At 41.5% G+C, this 23,552-nt stretch overlaps 1 protein-coding gene across 6 annotated transcripts in view; it reads right to left on the bottom strand.

Annotated features, from left to right (window-relative positions):
* Positions 1-1,512: 1,512 nt before the first annotated feature.
* Positions 1,513-23,552, bottom strand: part of LOC110501400 (E3 ubiquitin-protein ligase Midline-1) — a 58,963-nt gene continuing 36,923 nt past the window's right edge. For 3 of the 6 annotated variants that reach the window (XM_021578945.2, XM_021578944.2, XM_021578942.2), the window contains exons 2-11: positions 17,321-18,042; positions 15,345-15,410; positions 9,941-10,036; positions 8,629-8,736; positions 6,380-6,528; positions 6,139-6,266; positions 4,726-4,869; positions 3,966-4,127; positions 3,636-3,843; positions 1,513-3,397 (exon numbers count right to left, since the gene is read on the bottom strand). In XM_021578945.2, the coding sequence (XP_021434620.2) occupies positions 3,049-3,397; positions 3,636-3,843; positions 3,966-4,127; positions 4,726-4,869; positions 6,139-6,266; positions 6,380-6,528; positions 8,629-8,736; positions 9,941-10,036; positions 15,345-15,410; positions 17,321-17,986 (2,076 nt within the window). In that variant the 5' untranslated portion in view covers positions 17,987-18,042 and the 3' untranslated portion in view covers positions 1,513-3,048. Of the gene's footprint in view, positions 3,398-3,635; positions 3,844-3,965; positions 4,128-4,725; positions 4,870-6,138; positions 6,267-6,379; positions 6,529-8,628; positions 8,737-9,940; positions 10,037-15,344; positions 15,411-17,320; positions 18,043-20,100; positions 20,755-23,552 lie in introns of those variants that run through there. The other 3 variants (XM_021578943.2, XM_036958744.1, XM_036958745.1) reach the window with 3 other exon arrangements.

The raw sequence follows: 23,552 nt of genomic DNA, 5'->3' as shown, positions 1-23,552 counted from the left end.
CATCACCTTAGAAAGCGCTGTCGATTTTGTTGTTAGGCTTTGAAACAACATCACCAATGGCCAAATTTCCCACCCAGTTTCAACCTACTGTTGAACTTCTTTCTTCAAGTTGATCATTCACAGTGAGGTGAGTTTTAAAAGCACATACTGTTTTGATGATGTGTTTGTTGTGATTTTCTAATCGCATTTGCATTGATGTCAGAGTGGTTAAAGAGACAATTGAGCCATGAATACAAGGCCATTATTAGCCTGACGATCATTGGCGAGTTGGGTAGGCTACTACTAATGCATGCATTCTTTGCTAGCTTTGTGGAAAATACAGTGCCACTGACACGGCCGGCTACCAAAATCTGCGGGCTCTCCTTCACGTGGCCAGACCAGCTGGCTGGTGTGTTTACGGACATATTCAATCAATTCCTATCCCAGTCTGCTGTTCCCACATGCTTCAAGAGGGCCACCATTGTTCCTTTTCCCAGGAAAGCTAACTGAGCTAAACAACTATCGCCCAGTAGCACTCACTTCCGTCATCATGCCATTAAGTGCTTTGAGAGACGAGTCAAGAATCATATCACCTCCACCCTACCTGACACCCTAGACCCACTCCAATTTGCTTACCGCCCCAATAGGTCCACAGACGACACAATCACAATCACACTGCACACTGCCCTAACCCATCTGGAAAAGAGGAATAGCTACAGTATGAAAGAATGCTGTGTATTGCCGCTTTCCATGTTGTCTGTAGCTTGTGAGGTGTGGAAACACTTTGTTGCTTTTATGAATTTTGTCTTGCTGCTTTATGTTGCTCTGTCTGTATGGTACGTCTTGCTTGTCCTGTGTTGCTCTGCGTGTGCTCACTGCTCAATGATTGTCTATATTGCAATTGTTTTTAATAACCTGCCCAGGGACGGAAGTTGAAAATTAGCCGGCTGGCTAAAACCGGCACTTTCACTGAAACGTTGATTAATGTGCACTGTCCCTGTAAAAATAAAATAAACTCAAGCTCAAACAAACTCAATAATATTTCACTCATGTTTTTTTGTACACAAATATTTACAGATGCCTCCAATCAAACTACGAAGGTCTCTGTGACATCATTCTAGCCAGGCGATGTCCATGCACTCGAGCTACGTCATGATCCATGTCTCAAGGGTGTTCGATAGTGAGGTCACGGTACATTTCAGATATGCTCTAGTCTACTTTAGTTGAAAGGATTGGGGTCCAGTGGTCTTAAAGCCATGTTACTTGAGCATGAAAAGAGATGTCAGAAGGAATCTCATCACAGCTTAATCATTGTTGCACAGTGCTGGGGAGTTCTTTAGAATAATAGTGACACACTTTTAAAAAGTGGGTTAATAAAGGATACAGTGCGACATTAATGAGACATTATAGTCAGTGAATTTAATCAAAGGTAAAACACATGAGGTGGTTCTCTTCGTTTCACCTACAGGGGTATCTGAATTCAATTAAAATGACTGTTAAGATTAGGTATCAGACAATGAAAAAGCGTCATCATTACAATTGAGACGTTTTATTACAAATTCACGACTTGAAAAGTGTGTTGATGTCACTTTATTACATTTTTAAGGAATGTATACTAGTGTGAAAATAATGATGCAGGCATCAGAAAAAGTCAAATTGCTCAAATACCAAATGTATGTGAACATACAGAGCCAATATGTGAGAAGAAAACAGCAAGGTATTTACAGAAATTGCACATGGTGCATTTAATTACAAGTAACTCCCTGTAGGTCTAAGCCCTTTAGATCGCCATATCTACTAAGCTAACATATGGAATGGGTCATAAAATGTATAATTTAGCCATTTGATTTAGAATTTTAGGACGCGTGTGAACAGGCACAATGGTTTCAACTAGCTACCACATACACAAAGTCGAAATTACAGTATATATCATCAAATAAATCATTAAAAAACTTTGTGGCTGCGGTAACTAGTGATGACCAGGTACAACTCCAATATAAAAAAATGTTTCTCGAAGTGGCCTGCATGTCCTACTTATATCACTACACATGCAACAACCTAATCATTCTGAAAGTTATATTCAATCAAATAAGCCACAAGTAGCAAATAAGCGCATTTTTCAAAACCAAATTCGACACACTTTCTTTGACCAGACAAAAAACTCCTGTGCTTGGTGAGCAAAAAATAAATAAAACGCCCAGTTATCCCTCTCGCTTCACCTCTCTGGTCTTTAGCAGAAACACACAAGGAGCTGTTCAATATTCAAAAATTCCATCACCATGTGACGCGGTGGTGTTTCAATCGACTCTATAAGTTATTTCTGTGTCGAAATTTAACTTAAAATGGCTTCTATTTCAAATGTACATTTTCAGCAATAGTAAGCTTTTTAACATCATAGTGGTTTTCAACAAAGAGAAGATGAAGAATTGTCTCGGTTAATCTGTCAATCATAGTCGAGTTGTCAGTGCACTAAATCACCCTAAGAAGAACTCTTAAAATAACTCTTAACATGCTTATTATAACTCTAATTGTAGAGAGGATCTTGGTACACCTGCATGAAACAGAACAGGTATAGTTGACCAATCGTGTTACGACTGCTTTAGGAAGTAATCAGTGGTACTGCTCCTGTGATGCCGTGTCAATATCAACAGGTTGCACACGAACCGTTTATCAACACGCTGCTAAAGATGGACACACGGAAAGATGGAAACAACCTTTTACATTTGTAAGAAGGAAATCAACTATTCTCAGAGCTGCATGAAAATACGTTTGACTGAATTTCAAAACGTTATATCCATCTTCCTATCTAAACGCACCCCAAAACCAAACACGAATACATATAGTAGTGTACATTAATGTGCAAAGCAAGAAATAAAATCCAATAAATGGTTTCCATAAATAATTCAAGAAATGAATTTACTTCTAGTAAGAGCATGATTAGAGACATCTGTGACCATGGCTTTATTCTGTTTTATACAGCATTGGTGATGTGACAAAAAGGCAGCCAGGTGAGGCTGTAATCAGTTTGTTCTGCTCACTCTGTGTCTCTGTGTTCTATTAGCTGGACTGTTAATCCCGACAGTCTGTTCCCTCTAGGTGGTCTGGGATGGGCAGCCCTGTGAGGACGGTCAGACACTTGTTCCACACGTTGAACACGGGACAGACTGGCTGAGCGAAGGCGATGTCGAACGTGTACAGGTGCTGTGAGCCGGCGCCATCGTAGAAGGCCAGGGATCCAGCATCGTAGTCCAGCAACACCCCCACACGACGCAGGTGGGGAGACGGTTCGATGGGCATCTCCTTGCTGTTGTGACGTACTACCCAGGAGTTGTTGCAGCGAGACAGTACCCACGAGGCAGAGTTCTTGCCGATCCACTCATGTTTCGGTGCTGACTTGTAAGCAACGCCCACAGCAAACCTGATAAAGATAGAAAAATAGAATATTGAATGTTGATGGCTCATTTTCTGGTAGTGGTCAAATTGCACTGATGGGAAATGATAGGCCTAACGTCCTAGAGATTTTAGATTTTAAGATTGCGTTTACTATAGTGTAACAGACACCATGATTGGATTTCCCAATCTGATTCTCACACACATTTGTCTCTCCAAATGTTCTAGTCTGATGTACTTTAAACACCACAGGTTAATATCCTTACCATGTGCTCCCTCCTATCAAGGCTTCCCAGTAGTGGCGCCCGCTGTCGATGTACACATTCCCTGTGATGCCGTAGCTGCCCTGGCTGGTAAAGCGGTCCTGAGTGTGGCTCTTCTTGGACAATGTCTCGTCTCGCTCCACTGTCAGGTTGTCATGGGAGACCTTCAGCTTCTTGTGAGCAGACTTTGGGTCCAACTTGAATGGTTGACCTGTGAATTGACCATTAATAGATTTACAGTAAACAATGGTAAATATGCTATCTCCATATGTCAAATCTCCAAAGATGCTTAATGATTTCAGCATGGTGCAGCTATTCGAAACGCAAACATACTGTTGGTCTTGAGTTTCCAAGGCTCACTGCTGCGACTCCCTGCCTGATTGATGGCCTTGACGATAAACATGTACTTGGTGCCACACTGGAGTCCATGCACCGTGTAGTGGTTCTGCTTGATGTTGGGCACAATCATCCAGCTATCAGCCGAGTTACACAAACCTAGACCACAGACAAAGACAATCAGTTAATGGCAGATGAGAGAGAAAAAAACAACCACCGGATTGTAACAAACACACAATGTAAAATACATTTGTTGAGATAAGAACACCTCCAATGAATCCTTCTCCAATTGTTGTCATTAAATCAAACAATAACATTACCTATTCACTGTAGTATGAACAGGCACTGGGGCACAAGAGGGCCAATTGCTTGATTCAGCATGCTGTAACCCTGTTAGGGTGATCTATTCCAACAGTCTGTCACTTACATGAGCCACAGGGAAAAATTCAGCCCATAATCTGCCTATATACTCTTGCCTAGAGTCTGTGCCAGAGAGATACAGAGCAGAGATCTCTGATATCTTATTATCCACACAATGAAATGGTTGTTGCCCCCTTGCTGAAATGACACATTATTTATTTGATCAGGATAGTGCAATGAAGACCCAGAAGCCAAATACAATAAGAGGCTTTCTATGTATGATTGCTCTCAGATAGCCTACCTTTCATGATTTAAATGTTGTACCACAACAGATGTACTGTACAGACACACCCAACATACTGTACTGAGGGCTTCTAGACAAGAATTGTAAACTTACTGACAACATTGGCTTGTCCGGTGAAGATTGCATACTGAAGCTCATAGGAGACGACACAGAACTCGTCATCAGACGTCCAGTGAACAGTGATGGTGTCGTTCGATGCCGTACATAATTCCGCCCGGATTATTGGGGGATTTGGTGCTGCAAATAGAAAAATATAGTTACTTTTATTCACGCCAGTTCCTGGTATGTGTCATTTAATGACAACAGTGATGGACAGTTGTCATAACACACAGAAGAGTACCGTACTGCGGATTAACACAATCAGTGTATTTTCTTATGTCCAATGTGTTATGTGCAGGGGATTGGAGATTTTAGGTAAATACAACCAAGCCCACTCTTGCAAGTGACTTTTACTTTGCGTTTTTTTTTCTTATTTTTTACCTTTATTTAACTAGGCAAGTCAGTTAAGAACAAATTCTTATTTTCAATGATGGCCTAGGAACAGTGGGTTAACTGCCTATTCAGGGGCAGAACGACAGACTTGTACCTTGTCAGCTCGGGGATTTTAACTTGCAACCTTCCGGTTACAAGTCCAATGCTCTAACCACTAGGCTACCCTGCCGCCTAATTAGGCAAGTCAAGGCAAGTCAGTGAATAATTAATTCTTATTTACAATGACGGCCTAGGAACAGTGGATGAACTGCCTTGTTTAGGGCAGAACGACAGACTTTGCCAGCTCGGGGATTCGATCCACCAAGTTTTCGGTTACGGGCCCAATGCTCAAACCACTAGGCTACCTGCCGATTCAGGTGGTAAAGTTGCTGCTCCTTGAGCTACAACCCACTGCCTCAATACAGAACAGAGGACATGACACCCTGCTGAGAATGTCCTAAAAGCCAGAACAGTCAAAAGCCATTTCATTCAACTGTAAACAAACCTCAAACTGTATCTTCTAAACTTGTGAGCATTTCGTTGCCCTCAGGAAGCACTCAACAAAGCACCAGGGGGATTACCCAGTCAAAACCACTGTACACGCCACATAGCTTCTGACATGGGATGCTACACACACACACGGGTTGCTACACACACACACATGAGAACATATACATTATACACACATATTCACAGCGATTTTGTGTTGTAGATACGTGGTAGTAGAGTAGTGGCCTGAGGGAACACACTTAATGTGTTGTGAAATCTGTTCTGAAATGTATTGTAATGTTTTAAAAATGGTATAACTGCCTTAATTTTGCTCGTCCCCAGGAAGAGTAGCTACTGCCTTGGAGTAGCTAATGGGGATCGATAATAATTACAAATACAAATACAGTGTAGCTGTTTTCACTTTGACTGTTAAAGAAATAGATAAACAGGGATTGCACTATACCATAATCTCCTATTTCAGATCGGAGTTATAGATATGTTCTTAATATCCTTAACATCAAGGATCATGTTCGAAATTGCGTTCACCTGTGAGGTAATCCAAGCTTTCCAGCATTTTCTTTTCCCTTGTGAAGTCCAATGCAAACGTATCAAAGGTGTCATTTAGGTTGATCTCTGGTATCAGGATCTGAGAGGAGGCTGTTGCCATGGACACTCTGAAACCCAAAGATACAGGATTCACGTGACATTTCTCTTATTACAACCTGTGACTCTCAGTCAGTTGGGGTTTGGAACGTTATCACCACAATCGGTTGACTTGATAGCTCACCTTTCACAGATGCTTTTGGCTGTTTGCAGGAAGCGGGCATGGTCTGTCTCCTTGAGGGTGTGATCAGCCTGAGTGATGAGGGACGACGATCTCTCAATGATCTGCTTGCAGCTGGCGATCTGCTGGGCTAGCTTTCGCAGCCGTATAGCCTGAAAAGAAAAATGGATTATTGAATTCACTGGTGCAGAGGCAGGTACAGTAGACCTGCAGTATCAAATCTACAAACCTACTTCTCAGGCTACTGCGGCTTCAGAAACAGAAGGACTACCAACGCCCCAGGTTCAATTGAGTTGACAGTTCCTTCTTTAACGGTCGCAATCAAGAGGTAATTCATTTGTACATAAACATATCACCATTTTCTCAAATTCAAAACATGCTTTTATTTCATCACATCTGCTTAAATCATTATAAGAGACACACTTTGAGGATGGCATGAGGAGAATCTACATCCTCCATAACATCACCAAGGTAACAGAGCCATTACATCCTCCCCTCTGGGAGGATGGCTGCTTGCCCCCTCCGTCCATCGGCAGGGAGCAGAAAGCAGCCTCTGACTCCTGACTGTGACATGAGGCACAGGGCGAGGAAGGAAGCAGTGCTCCTTATAGGAATCACAGGAAACAGGTGTGATGTGGCTCTGAACATGGCACAGCATGCCAGAGCCATCCCTCCGAGCCCCTCAATCCCTCTCTAATGACACTTATTAATTTTTTTTTTATCTAACCTTTATTTAACTAGGCAAGTCAGTTAAGAACAAATTCATATTTACAATGACGGCCTACCCCGGCCAAACCCTAACGACGCTGGGTCAATTGTGCGCCGCCCTATGGGACTCCCAATCACAGCCAGTTGTGATACAGCCTGGAATCGAACCAGGGTCTGTAGTGACGCCTCTGGCACTGAGATGCAGTTCCCCCAATATTGGGGGAAAGGGATGGAAACCACTAAAGGAGCAGAGTGGATTTGTTTAAATTTCCTAAATGCTGTGCCAACAATACTCCCTTACTGTTAGTAAGCATACTACAGGATACATACTGTATTGCACGTACACAACCAAGCTATTACAGCTGGATCAGTCACACAGCACTGAACTGACAACACTTTTTCATCAAATCTGAATTCCAGAGGAAATGAAATCATGCATTCTAACAAAGAAGCCGACTCTGGTTGATGTTTGTCTCTTGAGGTAGGCTATATAGTCAGTGAAAGCTGTGCATCCCGAGCAGAGACTTATGGTATGGTGACAACGTACACTCTCAGAAATAAAGGGTTAGATTAGTTTTTTAAAGGGGTACAAACACTTGTCACTGCAGTGGTATCCTGTAAGTGTAAGGTATAGTATATCCTATGTACCTTTAGAATGGGGGCATAATTGGACCCTTGTAATTTGTACCTTAATCGGCTGTCCCCATAAGACACGAGTCAAACTCATTCCATGGAGGGCCGAGTGTCTGCGGCTTTTCACTCCCCCCATTAATTGGTAAGGATCTCCCTCACCTGCTTGTCTAGGTCTTACTTGAAAGGAAAAAAACAAAAACCAACAGACACTAGGCCCTCCATGGAATGAACTTGACACGACCTGCCATAGGATAATCATATGAAAAACCATTTTGGGAACCCAAAAGGGTTATCCTATGGGGACAATTGAAGAACCCTTTTGAGGCAGGCGTATGTTGAATGTGTTGTTTTACCCAAACACAGTGGTCTGAATCTCCTGATTTGCAGTTCCAGTATGGTGGCTTGCAAAGTGATATGTAATTTCTATTGGAATCCAGCCAGAGTAAGGATATCCAAAAATGTGAACTTTTAATCATCTGCTACCTGCATTTAGAATGACTGCCAAGGTAGGAAACATTTTATAAATGTTACTACCTAAACTATCCCAACGGGAACAACTCAGTAACGGGTGCAATGAATCAAACTACTAACAGATTGTATTCTTTCGTTATGTATGTTATGTATCTTTGTGTAGCATGAGATCAATCAATCAATTTGCATGCAAAAACACACATATTGAAACAAACAGTTCTAAAAAACAACCTGCAATTAGCATGCTGGGAAATATGATAATGATGGCCGTTGTTTTTGAGATTGTGTGAGAGTGTACATCCTCAGCCTTAACAGAAAGTTCAACCTTGGGGGCACGAGGGGGATGAAGAGCCAGACTGAGCATCTCCCGAGGGATAGGCAGCCTGACCCATCTGCCCTCCTCAGTAACCATCAAAACATACTAACGCCTAAGAAATGACCTTGCCCTCCTTTATCTTGGTGGCTATCATCTGCCTTCTCTGCTGTATGATGTCGATCAGGAGGTCACATTCTTCAAGGAGCTTGTTCTCTTGTCTTGATGCGTTGCACTTTGGAAGAGATTAGAACAGGGATGGTCAAATATATGAATGTGGTATTTGATGGTTTTTCATTGCGGTGGCTTTGGCCTGATATAGGATAAAATATAGTACAATCAAACATTTACAAATATTCATTGTTAAAATACAATAATGCTCATATACAGTAACAAAGCTCCCCTGGCTCGTATGAGATAACAGTCCACTTGAGGCAGAAGATCTACCTAGGGTTTCCCAGATTAAATCTACACAATACAGTCATCACACACTGGATAGCACAGTGCCGCAGGTGAGAATCAGCGGAGCATAGTCATTGCAGCAGTAGTTCTGTGTTCCTAAATACAGCCAGAGCTGCTACATGGCCCAGTCTCTCTTTCATCTCTCTGTGGGCATGTTGTGTCATCAGTGTCATTTTAGTCCTCAATTTGTTCATGCACAAACATTTTTGCTGTGTTCTATCATTCTATTCCCCAAATAACACTTTACCATGCACATACACACAGACATTCACGCACGCTTGGCAATATTGCAATGTTTATAAGCTACAGTAAGATTAGCCTATATCCTACTTTATACAGTTAGGTTTACTGGCATATCCACTTTATTGTATACCCAGTGAACATATTCATCTCAGTAACTGTGTCCCTGAGATAACATTATATTACACCGAGAGCTTGGGACTATAAGGTTCTATCTGCATTTTTGTCAAACTTGAGTAATTGACATACCTTATTCTATTCCATGTACTCTACCTATATAGTGCTCTAGATACCCCAATTCATGTTGTTCATTTCAAAAGAATACTAGATAAAAAGAGCTGACACCATTTAAACCAGTGAGGGTTCGGGAACATTAGAGCTTTTTGCAGATACAACCTTATAGTCCCAAGCTCTCGATATGTCACAGTTTTCTAACATGAATAAATGCAGCAAAGTTCTGCATTTCACAGAATCTGGTGAGCTTGAATGCTCAACGACAATATTGAGGTTTGAGGCCATTTCTTTTCTTAAACCAATCAGAGATATTCCTTTTCCTTTTCTATGCACTTTGTGTCAGCAACCACTGTATCTATTCTGGCACGTAATGGGTTAAATTTACAATACTCACAAGGAAGAAATCAACAAATCATATCATCAAATAATCAAACATTAGAAATGACACAGAAACTGGGAGATGTGCCACATAGCCTAATAGGGAAATAGATAAACATCCTTACCTCCACATGTTGGCAAGTCTGAATCAACTTGCCCATCAGAGTTTCCAACTCATTGTTCCTCTTGATTAGATTGCTGAGGTTAGAGTCCAAGGCTTGCTGTGTGGAAAAAAAGAATAGAACAAAACTATGAACAACAGAGTATGTAAATGAAAATAATATTCCTCTAGCAAACTGTACACAGTTCACAACATTTAGAAAGAACGGGGGAAGTCAAAATCACAACCATGTCTGTTCACTGGTGGAAGATGATACGCTAACAGAGAATCCCTTCATAGGGTCTGGTTGTGTACCATTTGGTGTGTGATCAGTCAGTCAGTAACCTCTGAGCTAGCCCCAATGCCAGAGCTCCCATCTTTCTGCCTGCTCACTAAGCTCCCAAAGTTGAGAGGGACAAGAAGAGCATCTGCCAGAGATTTAGCCAACTAAACCATGCATGCATTAATCACCCACCGATGGCTCAGATCAAACTCTCTCACAGCTTGACGATCTACGGCAGAGCTGTACATCTACAGCTCTGCTCTATGGCTAGGTGAATATTTGGGAACTTCTCTTTGGCTGTTATGCATCCAGAAGGTTCTTTACGTTGTATTATTGTCTGGCACAATGATTTAGATTGCAATGTATTGCTCTTCTCCATGAAGGATTACATTGTCTTGCCACAGGGTTTATGCAGTGAGGCGTAAGGAGGACACCAGAGCATTGGTTAGATGTCTGAGAGGGGTATTTGTTAACGGTATATAATCCTGGATGAGTTTAATACTGTGATTATGCTCCAGGAGAATTGTTACGTGTGTATGGGTCTATAGACAACATCATGAGCCTACTTCACTGAATAAACACAGTAAGAGAATACAAAAATGGAGTGCTGTACCATTATGTTGCCCTCTAGATAACAGTCAATTGAAATGAAAAACTTGTTGAAATACTATTATTTTTATCATATTAAGTACAAGCCCAGATGTATGATCTTAATTTGATCAACCTGTTGCAGGAGAACTTTCCTGCAATGCAGGACATTTTTAACTTGTAGTATATTTGAGGTTTGTAATTTCCACTTTGAAATTTCAGATTTGATTTTCCCTTAGGAAATAATGTATCATCTCCTACAAAAATAATTATAATCCACATAATAATTCCCATTTCCTGTTGTAGTAAACTGGCTCAAATTAAGATCCTACATCTGTACTGTATGATGCAAAGTTTAAAGAATTGCGTGAACAGAGAGCATAGAACTTTGGAGATCTGAAGGTGTCTGTGAAGTCACTGTTTAGCTAATGGTGGGGAAAGCTCTCTCAGGTTGGCCTTTTCGCATTGCGATTTCATAAGGGTCTGTGCGTCAGCCGTCAGTGTGTACAGAAATAGCATATTCTTTTTTTTTTACTGCTCTCACCAAGATTATTTATTTATATTCAAGCAGAGGTGATGAAACCATTAGAATAGCTCTGTGCTGTTGTGGATGGAAGGTGAAGGGGACCGACCCGGAGAGCCCTGGCTAGATAACAGCTGAGCAAGCTGAAGTAGCCTCACCAGAACAAAAACCCACACACTACAACGCAATGAAAAATGCTCCAATGCAGTTCCTAAAGTATGAATGGATGTGTCATAATAATTGAATCAGCCGAAAAAGACAATTATATACAGCAGTGTGTTCATTTGTATGTTTGCCTGTATAGTTGTATAATGCACTTGAAATAATTGCCTTGGTGAAGAAAGTTTACATAATGCGAAAACAAAAGTCGTCATAGAGGGTATAGTAATGAATGATATGCCTCTTGGTGGGTTAACACTCTGTTGCCAGGCCAAAACAACATTGCTTTATGTAAATAGGGTATTTCCCTCTCTCTCCTGTCTCTCTTCCATAAACGTTTGACAGTTAGGGTGACATGCCAGTTGGCATTTCAACTCCCAACAGGAGATAAAGCATCCACTTCCTCTCAGAGATGATTTATCCTGTGCCATTAATCTGAGAGGATTTGGATCCCTGCAGAAGATCCCAGAACAACTCTGAGAGGAGAGACAGTAGGCCCATGCTGGAGACTAGATAACCCACTCTGCCAACTCCATCTCTCTCTGTTACTCATTTTGGGTGGACGTGGCCTCCTTTAGCCTTTTGAGGGTTGATGCACAGTTTTTGATCGTGGCCACTGGCAAGTCATCTACATGGTGAATTTCATTGTTTTGCATGTGAACGCACTCTTCCCAAGAAATGCACTATTTTATAATATATTAACAGAGTTTGAAATAATAAACCAAGCTGCTGCCTGCCTTTTTACAATCGACACAATCAAAGCATTCACCGTCCTTAGATCAGGCGGTAAAATTATGGAAAAGTTGGCAGAACAGTTTCCAAACATCGACAGTGGTCTGACCTGTCCGGTTTTTGTCAGAAAGGAAGAGAGACTGAGCAAGCCAAAGAAAGGTGTGGGACCAAAAGCATTCCTCGTCCGGAGGAAGCAGCTATTCTTCTCTCATCACGTCTGAATTACTTTAGGAAAACAGAACTCCATTGCAGGGAACTGTATAAACATGTTCTAAGGTTGAGGAAAAAAGTTGTACAATGAATCATTATAGTAGCGGAAATGAAGTTGAGAATCTTTCAATGAAAATATGAAAAATATGTCAGATGAAAGTGAGGGCAAAATGTAAAACTACTGGAAAATCTACAGTACCATAACCAATAACGATCAGTCTCATTATATAAAAAGGAACATTTATTTTAACCTCCTCACCCTCTCTTCCTCACCTCTCTGTCTGCATTCATCCTAAGGTAACATAAGAGATTTCAGACATGTACAGGTATCTAAATACTACTGCTATGTCTTTGATTCGCGTTTCTCCTACGTTAGTCAGAGAGTGCTACAGTGCATGTGCCCTCTGGGATGTAACCAAATAGGGCAATGATGGGGCTTGGCAGAGGACCATCAGCATGCTGTAGTCTAGCTCGTCAAGACTTGTGAAAATAAGAAATAGGGCCTGCTTAGTGTAATTCATTTTACAACACATGTAGGTTTCTTTTTGCATTGAGGCCTATGGCTGCATCTCCATGTCCAAAAATATCTTATCCTTTTCATAAAAAAACTCTCTGTTTAACATGATTTATTTAGATGGGATTGTTTTGTACTTTGGCTGTTGTATATTTTATAGGTTTAACTTCAAAAGGTGAAGCGGGGTGACCACTTTTATGTTGAAAAGATGAAACTTTTCAAAATCAAGACAATAGCCCCATGTGACAGACACGGAGCACATAGGACAGTGCTGCAACATCAAATGAAGCCAAGACCAGGTCACCCTAGCCCCACTGTGTACACTGACATGGGGAGATAGTATGACAATACCCTGGTACTAAGGTCAGGGGGAATAGAAACAGACAAAAAGTAATCATGCACAAGGGTATTAAGGTCTATGACGATAAGTAAGGACCAGTGTGGTTATGACATTACAATTGCCATGCTCAGAATAACTTGTTTCTGCCTCAGACATTCTAATCAGATATATTGTAGGATTTGTGGTGAAAAATGTGACCACGCACACTGCTAGCCGTTTTTGTAATTTGATCAGCAACTTACTGTTTTAGTCAACAGTATAATACTGTATAAACTAAACAAAGTAGATTACCGTAGAATGCACAGTAAAGTACTGTATTTGTTTTACAGCACACTGAAAGACCTTTCTGTAATTTCAACAGTAAAACACTGTAGAACGCACAGTAAAATACCTTATTTTAAAAAAAGTATTAATTATGTTGCATTGTGGGAAAATGTGGGCTGGGAAAGAGTCTCTGGCTCATTAACATATTTTAAAGCATGCCTTGTAAGAGGCTATATTAGTTGGACCTGTGAGTGAGAATGCTGTACCCCCACAGAATACAGTAATATACTGTATTTTTGGATTTCTACAAATCTTGTCCTGAAACTCTACAGTAGCTTACTGAACAATTGCTGCCAGTAATTTACTGTAATTCAGAATATAGTACCATATTGCATTTTTGGAGCACCAAAAGCCTTTTAAACATTAGTGGATGCATGGTGTTGTTGTTTCTCACTCGTTAACATATTTTGAGGCGTGTCTTGTAAGAGGCTATGTTTGTTGCACCCACTAGTGAAAGTGCTGTACCAATTTATTTGATATGTGGTAGTAGTTACCTAATACTTAATCTGATGTAGGAGACAGATCAGAGTGGCAGAAAGTCTAAAATTGTTAAAGGTTGAGTGCAGGGCAAAACAGATCAAAAGGACATGAAACACCTAGTATTCATTAATATGCTTTAATATGCAAATACATACCACCAACTGCTTGCTCTAATTCCTTGTAATTACAGTAAAATACTGTAGAAATAATTGTCTTAGTTTATAGTCACTTTTACTTTATTGTACTGTGTTTCTTTGCTCTGGCATGAATTTACTGTGAATATTTCAGTATTGTATTGGCACTATTCAGAGATGACCTAGATAATAAGATGTCTTGTTGTAATTACAATTATTCTGAAGACCAATGTATCCTTAACTACAACATTTTTAGTAACAGTTAGATACACATTTACTTGCTATGACTGTGACGTGTGTTTTTTTTTTTATCAACCTTGGTTTAATGCCCTAGATGTAAGTTGCTATGGACAAGAGCACCCACTAAATTACCAAAATATAAATGTTAAAAATTCAAACATGGGCAATTTCAGTTTTTAAATTAGATTACAGTAACTTTTTTGCGAACATGTTTGGATTACCGTAAAATGGATTACAGTAGCGTACTGTAAAATTAATTACAGTAACTTACTGGCAAGTTGCAGCCAGTAAGTAACTGTACATTTTACCGTTTTACAGTGAGGTAGATAGAGCATCTTACATCTGGCAAGTAATATTGGACATACATGGGTTATAGTTGATAACAAGTCTGCCACGGCCCACTCTTAGTAATACCAGTAAAATACAGTGCAACAGTGAAGTAGGGGATAGTTATTTTCCTAGTAATGTAAATCTTGTAAAACGTTGTTTTTTTATAGTGTTCTCTCTTGTGTTTATGTAACAGTATGATGGCACAAAAAGTGAAACTATGTTCCATAGTGCATATCTATATACTGTATGTATAGATATGTCACTACTCATTACATAAACTATGCAGATCTCGCATAGAGGCCATGAAGCCATCGACAATCAAATGTGGACTATATTCTAAAGGTCAGGTTTACCGAGCATTTGCACATGTGCAAAACATGCTCCTGATATTTTCAGAGGGGAATAAGAGAGCCCCGGAAATTATCTAGATTTGACCTTAATATAATTTCTACTGTATATTGCATCATATTTGATACTCTAGTCTGTAGGTTTTATTCCCCATTGAAAATAGCAGCTATAAAGTCTTAGTAGACCTGTCCCTGAATGTAGAGTCAAAGTAATACTTTAGATACCGTATATATCACCTGGTCTGTTTCCTCCTGTTCGCTCCTCTCACTGAGATAGCAGTCTGGAGTTCTCTGCACAATGACAGCATGATCAAACAAAGGAGAAACTGGTTAAGGCTGATGCTCTGACCTCAATCGCTATACTGCAATCTAAGATTACCGCATCTCAGTTTCACTGGGAGTCTGGGACCAAGCTTGACATTCGCCATTGGCATTCTCTTTGTTGTTGATGAAAGGACAAGCAAAAATAGTTTGTGTGTATCATGTAATGCAAAACCCCATTTTTATGATTCATGCTCAAGTAGTGTTATATATTTATATATGTGTGAAAAGCCCTGTGGTCTTTCAGAGCCGTGCAGTGGAAGCCATGTGATCCCTAGAAACCTTTTCGCTAGACTTGACACCTCAGTTGCTACACTGTTACACTGACTTCTTATTTACTAAAGGCATTAACTAAACACTGCCTTATGCAAATATATATGTATACGCCATCAATAGCCTGTGATAAAATGACAATAGATAGGCTATGTCTACTGTACTGTACAAACAAAAGACGGTAAAAAATGTTAACTACAAAAAAAGGAGTTTTATCGTCCACTTGATGAATTGCAAATACTAAAATAACAACTTTACTGAGAAGACATTTCAACAGTTTACATGTTGATCAATATAGAATGCAAAAGGTGGAGGTCTGATAACATCACAGCCCTGCTTGCGGCATCTCTTGACAGAACTTGTCAAATGTGAGGGTCAATTTACATGTGAAAGGCTAACTATGACACACAGCTGCATGGTTCTGCCTGGTAATAAAGCATTCATTGCTCCCATGAGGTTTCTGGAGCCATGATCGTGTCCCACGGCGTGTGTTGTCAAAATACTAACCCACAAAGCCCAAATCTCAGTGCTTTGACGGGGGCTCATTCAAGTCTAAAGTGGAAGGAATGCGTGGCCACCTTTTTTCGTGTGTTCCAGCTAACAAAGTCTCTCTCATGACGCCTTATTAATATGGCACCATGGAGGGAAAGTGGTTAGCTCCACTTAACCTGAAACCCTGGAAGCAATATTTTTTTATTGGTTGGAATTACGTGGCAAATGTTACATTTAAGCCCGTCGAAGAAAGCGTGTGTGATCACTCCTTGTTCCCAAAGCTCTTTGAAATATGAACAGAAATCACATTAGTTGAATGCTGTTGTACTATTGGGGAATCTGACTGAATGGGGATTTCCATTAGCCATTTCTGTAATACTTTCTTTTAAGGTTTCGTACATCAAGAGCCCAGACATCTGTAGATATATAATACATATCATATAATAGTGAGGTTGTGCTCTTGTACTGCACTGTTACCACCAGCAATGACTCCTTGTTCACCCATTAGACTTAGTCTGGGGAAACATATCTAGTATGATAAAAAAAAAAAGAGAGGATATCATTGGGGGAACGACTATTTATTGAAAGATTGGATAATAAGTATAATGTTAATGACTCAAGTTTAATGTGAATCTCCAATGTAATTTTACAATTCCATCATCACGATGTCTCTATGACATGTTGAACAATGTGTTTTTTTTCTCAAACTGCAGTAGGTCACAGATTTTTATGATACGGCCACAAATAAAATATCGCATTCTGGAAACAACACACTGTATAACAATCACATCGTTTTAGTGCTTTTGAAAAGCTGCTGATAGTAAGATAGTAAGTCATGAAAAAATGAACTGATCTCTGAAAAATGTGTGGTGAATCTCCACACAACAAAAAGTGAATGGTCAAATATTGAATTTGATCAATATTTGTGTCACGCAATTCAGGCACAATCTTGTTGATCTAGTATACTTACAAATTCAAACTTGATTTTCATCAAATATGATTTTAAATCTCACCATGTGTACACAAGGAGCTCTTCACAGTCAGTCATTAACTCCCTAGATGCTCCCCAGACATTCCTGAAGCTGTGCACAGTATTGTACAGTAGCATCTCTTACCTTCAGTTTCTCGTAGCGGTCGCTGAGTGCTGCTACTTGGTGGTCCCGATGCCGACCGACCAGTTTGCACAAGGCACAGATCAACTGTTCATCTGTGACACAGTACATGTTCACCTTCTCGTCCTCGTGCTCCAGACACATGAGTCCCCTGAGGTGGCAGTCCGGCATGGGCTCGATCAGACGGTGGCCAGTGAAGGGCTTCTTATTGGGGTGGGTGGCCTTCAGGCATTCGTCGCAGTAGGACACCTCACAGGTGACACAGGTCTTGACGGCGTCTTGGGGAGGGTCCTGCTCACAGAACTGACACTGCACCCTCTCGCTGGGGGAGGTCATGGCCGTGCTGTCTAGGGCGGCCCGCTCGCGGCGAGTCTCACTGGGGGAGTTGGGCCCGCTCACGGAAGCCTTCTGAAAGCGGTCAATGATGTTTTGCAGAGTGACGTTGCGCTTCAGTCCTTCTAGGCCCCTCTGGCTGAGGGTGATGACATAGCGACAGGTTGGGCACTGGAAGGCGCTGATGGACTGCACAGGCTCGTTGGGGGTGCAGTGGGAGACTAGGATGCGGTGGGCACAGTTGAAACACAGGCTGTGAGCGCAGGGCAAGAGCAGTGGGTCCTCGAAGAGCTCCAGACAGATTGGGCAGGTCAGCTCCGACTCTAGTGTTTCCATCTTCACGCACAACAAAGCGGTGTCGTCAGCAAAATCCAAGGAAGCTGATCAGCTATCTGTAGGGATGACATGTAGTACATCATTAGAGAATGGGAGGGAGAGAGAGAGAGAGAGAGAGAGAGAGAGAGAGAGAGAGAGAGAGAGAAGTGAAGGGTTCGAAAAGGGTTGAGCTATAGGGGGTTGTCAACCTTCCCAGAATATAAATTAATGAGTGGTCTTTCCACATTCCTAATTTAAGAAAACTGGAGATTACTTGATGTACTAGAGGAATAAATAGCAGGTACTGGATAACACATATGTGGTATCTTTATCAGGGGTATTGAATGAAATGAGGAAATGAGAAATGAAGACTCTTCTGAGTTTTGGCGTGTTGTAAACCCTTCAGACAAATAGAAATGATTAAAGCGCCATAGAAATGAAAGTGATGTTCGTAAAAAAGTTAAGCAATCCATGTTGATCTTAATTTCCCCTGAACTAATCCATACATATTTTATAGGGAGGCACATCTGTCCTTATTCCCTGTGATGCAACAACCAAACAACTGAAGACTGGAGTTGGGAAAAACAAACAAACAAACAGTGAATATTTTAGGTAAGCGTTTTGAGCTGTTTTGATGATATAACTCCAGAAACACGAAAATGACTCAAGTAGACATACAGTGCATACAAGAATAGCCATGTATACTGAAAGGCTTGGTCTGGCTAGCTAGCCCAGGGCAGTGCAGGACAGTGAGGCCAGACAGCTCAGTGAAGCAGAAGTCCCTGGCCCTGCCTGTTCACAGCTGGAGCTCCACACTGTGACTGGACTGATGGACACAGAGCCTTTGTTACAGGCCAGTCAGACACCCCAGCTGCGAGTAGACACTCTGACCACCATGTCTCCCTGTGTAAACTCTCTACCTCCACTAATTACGTGTGAAAGAAGGCAAAAGCTCATTATCAGGCCAGCCGGGCACAAGTTGTCTTTGAAGCTGTGAGGATGCAGCAATTACCCCAGGCCCCAGAGCTACAGGCCCGGGTTTGTTCCCCCTCCTATTCTAGTCAAATCCGCAGAGGCACTCAGCTAAGCTACTGTATGAGACAAGAGACAATTGTCTGTTGGACTTGTCTCCCATGTCTGTGATGCAGACAATATGAATGCATCTGTGGGGCTTTGTTGTGCTACTATTGTTGGTTTGCTCAGACATGGAGTTTAATGCAGATGTCTGAATGTGATTTCTTTGGAGTAACAAAGTTCTCTCTGTTATTCAAATTGACGAGACAAGCTTGCTGGCTAAATGAGTAAGGGGGGGGGGGGTGGAGTTTGTGTATCCAATGTTCAAAAGTGATGCTCAGAGAGTAGAAATAGAACAATAGTTTGTTAGCGGTAAGGAAACATACAGTATAGGCTACTGAACTGCATTCTTCAGAAACAGTTAGAAATATTAGGACAGTTTATGGTTTCCTTCTTGACCTTGAACACCCAATACACTTCAAATCATCTATTTTAAATGTCATTTTAAATCATCTATTTTTCATGCACAGTGCACATGGCCCCAAGTTTAGATATTTTGCACACTGAAGTAAATTCATCTGGTGAAAAGTGAATGACAAAATCTCAACAATACTTGCTGATGCAAAGTATATTGGTGCTCATGTCTACTGTAGTGTAAGAATAGTTGTTGTTGAAGTAGAGTGGCTACTAAATCCACAGATGATCACCGTCTTGACATGTTTGTCTCTTGTAATGTGTTTGACAAGTATTCCACAAGTCAAACACAACTCATATGACACATCGGTCAGAATATATATTTTTTTGTACAGTAACAGTACAAAAAAATCCTGAAATGTGCGACCGAACATGCCCTGTAAATGATTTAGTCTCCATTCAATGAAGCCAAATAATAGTTCATAAATATGCAAAAAGATCTAAGAGCTTTGCATGAACAATACAAATACCGTACACAAATGAAAACGTCTCAGCCTTGATGTCATCATACAAACAGCCACTAAAAGCCCTAGAGTTACACAAAAACCCTGTAAAAGTATACTGTGGCAGAGAGCCAGAACAAAGTGCTTCACAGCAACGCACTCCCCTGAAAGCTTTCCCATTCATAAGCAGTTTACTTTACCCACCGATGGATTTTGCCCCGCTTTGCACTGCAGAGACATTTCAGTTGAGGGGGAACTTCTGACCCAAATCATGAAAGTATATTAAACAACAACAAAAGAACCCCCCCCCCGAAACGAGGCGGTGGCAGTGTGCAGTAACAGAAGAGAGGCCAGCATCCAGATGGAACAAGTCTTCATAAGGCAGTAATCCTGCGGTAGCGGAGCAGGGCTGTCATTAACCAGGAACCAGGAGACGGAGAGCAAGAGGTAGCAAGTAGCAAGCACAACAGGAAGAGCTGCCCCACAATTCCAGGAAAGTCAGCTCCACCTACAGTAGGAAAGCCGGCCAGCACTCAATTACTCACTGGAAGTATTGGCAGAGAGAGAACAAGAGAGAGAGAGAGAAAGAGAGAGAGAGCGAGAGAGAGAAAAAAAGGAGAAAGAGCGAGAGGCTGGATATAAGCAGGGACAGAACTCCATAGGACCCTGGTTGGTCTAGTCAGTATATCTTTGGTCCTCACACAGGACAGACAGGTCAGTGTCCTCTGTGCTCTGAGCCCTGCCCACTGAGCTCTGATCCAGAGAGGAGAGAGAGGACAGCGTCAGGATCCGTTTTCCTCCGTGACCGTCACCTCTGCCTCTCCAGCGGCACAATGCTGCCCTGTGTGGCAGAACTTTTCTTGGCTCTGTCACCAGGGATTAAAAAAGAGAAAGCCTGACTAAACACAAGCACACATATACAGATGTAGGATTTTAATATGAGCCAGTTTGCTACAGCAGAAAAACATTTCTGCAGCAACAGGAAATGTGAATTATTATGTGAATTATAATGAATCGACATTTTTGTAGGCGTTGATATGCTTTCGTTTGGGCAAATCAAGTCTAAGTGGAAATGACAAACTTTAGAAGCCATTTTAAAACTCAAAATACATTACAAGTTAGCATTTCCTGCTGAGCAGGAACATTTTCAGCAATGAAAGACTGGTCAAATTAAGATCCTACATCTGTACACAGGCACGTAGGAATGTGCACACACACAGGGGATGGGTTGGGATGGGAGCCTTGCTGGCAGCAGGATTCATCTGAAACACAGGGAGGGCAGGCAGGGATCTCTGATTCCCTGTGCTCCCAAACAACAAGTTGACCTAGACGGCACAGATTACATCTGTCTGTCTCTATACAGACCATCAGTGTCTCTCACTGAGTTGAGGCAGTAAGCCTACAAAGCTTCACAAAATCATTATTAGACCACAAAAGCTCCACATTCTGTTTTAAAATTAAAGCCCTCTCCCTCTCCTCAAGAGCAGTGCAATCTGTAGACATGTGTCTCTTCATGATAAGACCTGTGTTCATTTGTTCCAGTGCCTTCTAAAGCGGGATTAATCACTTGTAGGTAAGGGTTTGTGTCTACCATCTACTATTTGCTCTTCATGTCCCTCCCTCCCTCCAGGCCATTTGAATTCTCCTATCATTCAAAATGACATTGAGATAGAATCCCCTCTCTGACAGACAGATCCATACTGTAGACATCATAGACATGCCTTGGTGAACACAAAGGGGTGGGTATGAAAGTGAGAGACACATGGTGTTGGAGATGGCATGGGAATGTGAATGGCATTCCCCTGACTGACTTCATGTGAAGCCTCCAGCTGGGCAGGAATGCCTGCTGTACTGCTGCAGTCTTCTGTACTGTAATGTCAGTGACTCAGTGTCAGTGATTCTCAGTGGGGGAGAGTGGGGTTCATCAAAACACACTCAGGACCCAGAGGTTCCGAATGAAAAACCCATGCCCACAGTTCATTTCCACACCCATAGTAGCCTTACACATGCCTGCTATTTTTATTTAAAACAATTCTACACAAAGTACTCAAAGAACATTGCCACACATATGCAACACATTCATGCAGAATACAAGATTAATTAATGGCATTGTTAAAACACTGTCTATAGGAAATAAAACTTTACAATGCGTCAGTATTCTAGTCATACACAAAGATCATGTTGCATTAACCTTTTTCCCATTGACAAAATATTGATTGATAATGCGTGGGTGGAGATGAATGATCAATTGCCTTGAAGCCAGTCGCCTGTCTGTCCACTGCCAGCTTTGGAAAAAGGCCCATATGAAATGTGACCTTTACGATGGGGCTGGGACGGTTTACAGCCATCCGGGGTTGGCACCTACAGTCATTGGTTGGCACTGAACCCACCATCGATAGCCAGTAGGACTGTGCATCAGCGTGGCCTGAGAGAGGGAGAAACACCACACAAAAAGCCAACTAACACCGCCTAATGTGTAGCCACATCTAGACACCATCAGCCTAAAGAGCCCCACAAAGCTCTCGTCATAAAGGTTGTAAATCCCCAACATGTAGAGCCAGCAGGGTCAGATTAAGTGCAGGAAAACTGATAAATCGCTTACTCACAGAGTTAACTGTAAATTGTTAATTCCCAGGGCCCAGACATGCAGGGTGGTATCTCTGCAGAACTGAAAGAGCAGTGGAACAATAAACAGGGATAGGCATCACTGCACGTGGTCACTGACAGTTTTCCAGTGTGCTTGCATCTTGTATCAAGCATTAGTACTAAGCAATATGGCACTTCAGGGAAACTCTGAATTTGGATATTAGGCCTAATAACAAAATTGAAATGTTATTTAAACTAGAGTCATCCTTGGACAAATATTACCTTTTGGGCTCCCGTGTAGCGCAGCTGTCTAAGGCATTGCATCTCAGTGCTTGAGGCATCAATACAGACACCCTGGTTCGATTCCAGGCTGTATCACATCCGGCCGTGATTGGGAGTCCCATAGGCCGGCGCACAATTGGCCCAGCTTCGTCCGGGTTTGGCCGGGGTAGGCCGTCATTGTAAATAAGAATTTGTTCTTAACTGACTTGCCTAGTTAAATAAAGGTTACATTTAAAAAGAAACAAGATATGTGCTCTCATTTTTGTGCCGATTTTTTTCTCTCCAATTCAAGCACCTTTTTAATTGGCTATGCCAGACTCTTTTATCATCTCTAATGATGGCCGCAATCCATATATTTATTATTAGAGAGAGAGAGAGAACTTGCTCTTTTCCCTTTTTTTCCTGGGGCAGATACCTAACATCATTATCTGTAATCCTGTCTTCACAGCGTATCTGTGACCAATGTGTGGCCTGGTGCTGCACCCAAAAGCAGCCGGCTCAATGGAGCGGCCCAACGGTCCCCTCTGTCTGCCTAAAGTGATTTACAGCTGTGGCGAGAGGCAGATGATTAGACAAAACCTCTAATCTCCCAAATCTGCACCCGTACACATCACTGTGATTATCAGCAAGGGCCTCATCCTGACCTACATTCACCAAAAACATGGGAATTTACTGCTTTCATATATTAGAAAACAAACCAGGAAGCACAGTGGTGTGCTGTGTTATCTAAGTGGACGATAGAAATCAACATTTGTTTTACTTCAAGGGCCCCTCCACCTGTCAAATAT

The sequence above is a fragment of the Oncorhynchus mykiss genome, chromosome 22 (genome assembly GCF_013265735.2).
Source record: "Oncorhynchus mykiss isolate Arlee chromosome 22, USDA_OmykA_1.1, whole genome shotgun sequence".
Lineage (NCBI taxonomy): Eukaryota > Metazoa > Chordata > Actinopteri > Salmoniformes > Salmonidae > Oncorhynchus > Oncorhynchus mykiss.
Note: the sequence above shows the minus strand (reverse complement) of the source record. Positions and strands in the feature narration are given on the sequence as shown.